This window comes from Atta colombica, unplaced genomic scaffold, assembly GCF_001594045.1.
Source record: "Atta colombica isolate Treedump-2 unplaced genomic scaffold, Acol1.0 scaffold146, whole genome shotgun sequence".
In the NCBI taxonomy this organism is placed as follows: Eukaryota; Metazoa; Arthropoda; class Insecta; order Hymenoptera; family Formicidae; genus Atta; species Atta colombica.
The window spans coordinates 956400-961105 of record NW_017259235.1 but is presented as its reverse complement, the minus strand read 5'-3'; the positions used below and the strand labels follow the sequence as shown (position 1 = coordinate 961105).

The 4706-nt window shown below is 30.2% G+C and overlaps 1 protein-coding gene across 1 annotated transcript in view; it reads right to left on the bottom strand.

The window, feature by feature from the left end:
* Positions 1-1069: 1069 nt before the first annotated feature.
* The window catches only part of LOC108685100 (tolloid-like protein 1), a 25867-nt gene continuing 22230 nt past the window's right edge, over positions 1070-4706 (bottom strand). The window contains exons 13-15 of the mRNA XM_018189740.1: positions 4284-4497; positions 3861-4111; positions 1070-1242 (exon numbers count right to left, since the gene is read on the bottom strand). Of these exons, the coding sequence (XP_018045229.1) occupies positions 1078-1242; positions 3861-4111; positions 4284-4497 (630 nt within the window). The 3' untranslated portion in view covers positions 1070-1077. The remainder of the gene's footprint in view (positions 1243-3860; positions 4112-4283; positions 4498-4706) is intronic.

The following is a 4706-nucleotide window of genomic DNA, read 5'->3' as shown; positions in this document are numbered from 1 at the left end:
TTTTATGTTATATTTAATAAAACAATATAATTATAACATATTTTATCTTGCTAGGCTCAAATAGCCTTGCAATATTAATTAAATTTTATTCATATTAAGACTATTAAAATATATTATTCTTAATTATTTACTTTTTGCTCTTTATGTTTGTACAAAATAAATGCATTATAAATATTAGTAGATATACGATTTTATGGCTATTATGATTCAAATTAACCATCATAATATGGACGATGCTGGGTATAACTTTCTATTGGCTGTTGAGAAATACTGTGCAAGAGCATCTTTGTATTTACACCATGATATCGGAGAGATTGTATTTTATAAGCTCCAATCAGAAGGATACTCTTAGGATTGGGAAGTAACTAGTTATCTATAACTAAGTTACAGTTACAGTTATTTTTTTTCATTAACTATAATTTAACTTAATTCCTTTTTTCCTTTTTTGAAACTGTAACTTAACTTAGTTTCCTCCAACATTTCCTCCAGTAACTAAATTAATTTAACAGTTATCTTTTACATTTTAAACTTATTTGTCAATTTAATGTAATTAAAAAGTTAATTAAAATCTGAATACTGATTAAGGCTACAGTCCGCTTAATGCTACCAATGCTTCGAAGTATTTTTTGATTGGTCAGTAAATTGTAAACGTAAATTATTTTTTTCTTTGATAGCCCTCATGATATCGATGTTACTCATATTGTTCTGTCATGAACTGAAAAGTTACTTTTTTAGTAACTATAATTGTTACGAGTTAATTTTTAGTCTCAGTAACTTGGAACTGTAACTAGTTACTTTTGAAAGGAAAAAACTGTAACTGTAACTGGTTATTTTTACAAAGTATTAACTTTCCCAACCCTAGATAATGTATCCTCGATGTAATATATGTATGTATATATCTTTTTTTAAGGGATCAACATATTTGCTAACAAGGATGAAAATTTGATCTAACATACATAGAAGAATATACGTAATGTATTGTCACGCTATAAGTTACTTCTAATTAATACTTCTCACGGAAGTATTCAACTTAGAATTTTATCAATCTAATCGATTGGAGTATGCTCGAGCAAAAGATCATATGTTTTCCTGATCTTCGTTGTCTTCACCACCGAGATTTTCCTCGCTATCCTGCCGATCAATTGCCACAAAAATAGCTACGAAGCCTTTGTTTGAAATTGTATCGTCGGTTTTGAATCTTACTAGCAGTGCCTCGTTCATGGAAATAAAATCAGTAGTATTCTGTAATATAACAATACTGTAATATAACGATTTGAATGTTTTTATCCTACAAAATCCGATGAGTTTTGACAAAGCGCTCGTATGTAGATAGAGGACTAAACTGAATCGAAGAGTCGTCTACCATTTTACAATTTTTCTAATTTTCCTTTTAATTATCCAATAAGTAGAATATCCAAAATTTATATGTAAAACAACTTTAAGATGTCTTCAAAGAGATCCAAAGCCGTCTATATTATCGACTAAATCAGAATTTTTGTATAACAATTGCTTTTTTCTCTTTTACAGATTCGAAAATCCTTTTCCAAGATTAAACTATACGCATCAATACATGTGTGTGAGGTGGAGAAAAAAGTTTCAAAATTGGAATCTTAAAAAACATTTGTTATCATTCTCGGTGTAACTCCACCTCACAGACACGTATTGATACGTATACTTTAATCCTAAAAAGATTTTCAAATTCGGAAAAAAAACGAAAAAAGTAATTGTTATACAAAAATTATGACTTAGTAATACAACGGTAATACAAATGGATCCCCTTAAGGCGATGCTAAAACTTTCTGTTTTACCCACATTTCCATTTAATGAAAAATCTCCGAATTGGATTTATGGATTGCAAAAGTATTATTACATAAATTAAAATACGCACAAATTGCACTGGATTTCATGAGAAAATCGAAAAAAAGTTAAAAAATTACTTTTGGCTCGTACAGTTGTCACCTCAAATATATTTGCTTGATATAAGAGTTTTATATCCGTATTCATAATCAGACCTTGTACTTAAGGCTTCCTTAAATTTATCTTTAGATGTTGAGAAGCCAATGAAATAATTCGTAGAGTATCTACAGATAAATTTAAGGAAGCCTTGAATATAAGGCCTGACTATGAATATGAATATTAGATTAAAAATAAGCGTACAACTGAGGTCCTTGTCGCGCGACAAAATGAGACGCAGTCAATAAACACATTAGGAGCTGTAAGCTTATTGACTATCGCATCACATTTTGCCGCGCAACAAGCGTTTCCGCGTCCAGTGTGCAGAAGCTATTAGAGAAATTCTGAAGTCTGTATTACCAACTAAACCATATAATTTTTGTATAACAATTTTACTTTTTCCTCTCTTACTGATTTGAAAATCCTTTTCCAGGATTGAAGTATACGCATTAATATAAAGTATATGCATTAATATTGAAGTATACGCATCCTAATAACTAAATATTCATAGAAAGTTCGATTCGTATTCCCAATATGCTGAATATTCGACATAGTGAAAGAATCGTCACAAAATAAATGTCGATGAAATGTTCAGAATATTCTATGAATATTCCTTATATATATCAAAATCACGAGAAGCGAGTGAACAGTACACATCTCTATCGACAAAGGATCGCGGCGAAGAGCATTTATGGCGGAGAGCGTTAACAATCATCTGGGACAGAAGAAGACTAAGGAGCGTAATATTTCGCCTATAAAGTAAGCCCCAAAATTGAGCTCTAAGATGAAGGTGTTTAGTTTTTCAAAGCAAAATTTTATTTAAAAATTTTGTTTAAATGATTTAGAGATAATCTAGAGATTTAGAATTTCCTGAAAAATTAAAATTTTGCGGAACATGTGGAACATTTTCGAAATGTGTAACGATTTATAAATGGAATTTTTAATCAATATTGGAATATTCCTTTTACATTCCGTAAATATTTTGAAATATTTCGAAGTACTCTTGTTATTTTGGGATTGTTATATTGGGGTTATTTTAGAAACCTTTTATGAATATTTCTGAAATATTTATAGTTTGCTGGATATGTGTCTGTGACATGGAGTCCATGCTGAGAACAACAAAAAATTTTGAAATTGAGATCTTTTTTATCATTTCTTAATATCGCGCTCCAGAATCGTGATAACATTTCATATAAAAGTTCTTCATATAAAAGTGCAATCTATACTTACGATTGCTGTGCAATCTATACTTACGAAAGAATAATCTACAGATTAATTGCATTAATTTGCATGAAGAAATAATGTGGATTTCTTAAAACGTTATATGAAATTTATGTATGTGTGAGTGAGACATTGCTGTAGTGATGTACGTGTCAATGGTCGGTATTCATAATCGGATCTTATATTTAAGACTGTCTTAAGTACAGTTTTAAAATGCCATGAATCAATCCGTATTAGCATCTTAAGATATTACTTATAAGACTCAAAATAAGAACGGATTATAAATATCGCATAATGGCACATAAATCATCTGTGTATAAATATTATTTTCAATGACTAATCTTTAGATATCTTTAGAATTCCCTTAAGAAGTTGTTTAAAAAACAAGGTATTTTATAAAGATATTTTAAGATATTTTATAAAGAACTCTGAAAGCAATCTTAAAGTTGTCTTATGCATCGAGTTTACTCGCTATTTGATAATCTTTAGAAATTAATATCTCGTTACACTATTGCGAAAATTGCAAAATGGTAGATGATTTTTTGGCACATTTTAGTCCGCTTTATCGGCATACAAGCGCTTTATTAAAACTTATCGGACACCCTATATATCGCTTTGTATATTTTCATATTATTTCAATATAATGCTATTGAAAGCATTCGAAAACACTAAAAAGGCATACTTACGGAATTACCACAAAATCGACCATACGGTGGACTAGACGCGTCTAAACCGGAGAAAACTTCAACAAAGTCATATCCACATTCGGCTTCATATTCCAATTGGAACGAAAGAAAAGATAAATGAACATTTTTACCTAGTGGCGCTTCTATTATCCAGTCACAGTCAGTTCTGTGATCATATTGATAATAACCATATTTGGCGTGAGAATATAAGTGCTTCACTCTGTCGGTTGCCATAAGATGACCACCGCAGGCTGTAACAAAATTACAGTTACTATATGTTGTCGAGCGCTATTAAACTGGAAGATTCTTCATTAATGCTTCGATATTATATTAATTGGATTCGATATTACATTTTTGACATTTGATAAATCTTTGTGCAAAAATTTTCATTACTGGCACTGTATTATAGAAACAATAATTTACCTGTACTATGAGTGGCTAAGAAACCTTTCCTCTGTACGGAAGCATCGCTCTTGAAAACCATATACATTTGATTGCTCGTAGCGAGAATCGGATGTGGTTCTTTATTACCGCAAAATCTACCTAAGGTTATGCTGTCGGGTGAATCTCCGTCATAAATAGCAATATGATCATACGCACATTCTTGATGCGGTTCCATCTCGAAAACTTTAAAGACCTGCAATACACATTGTCACGAATATTAACGATTTAATACATTTTCTTCTCCAACTACTTTTTTGTTTTTTTCTTATTTATTTTTTTAAAATAATGCACTAACTGTCTTATGTGTGTATATCGATATTCATAATCGCAGTTCTTATATTTAAAATCATCTTAAGATATTATAAATAGAGATGCAATCGGATATTCAGATTTTAAAAATAT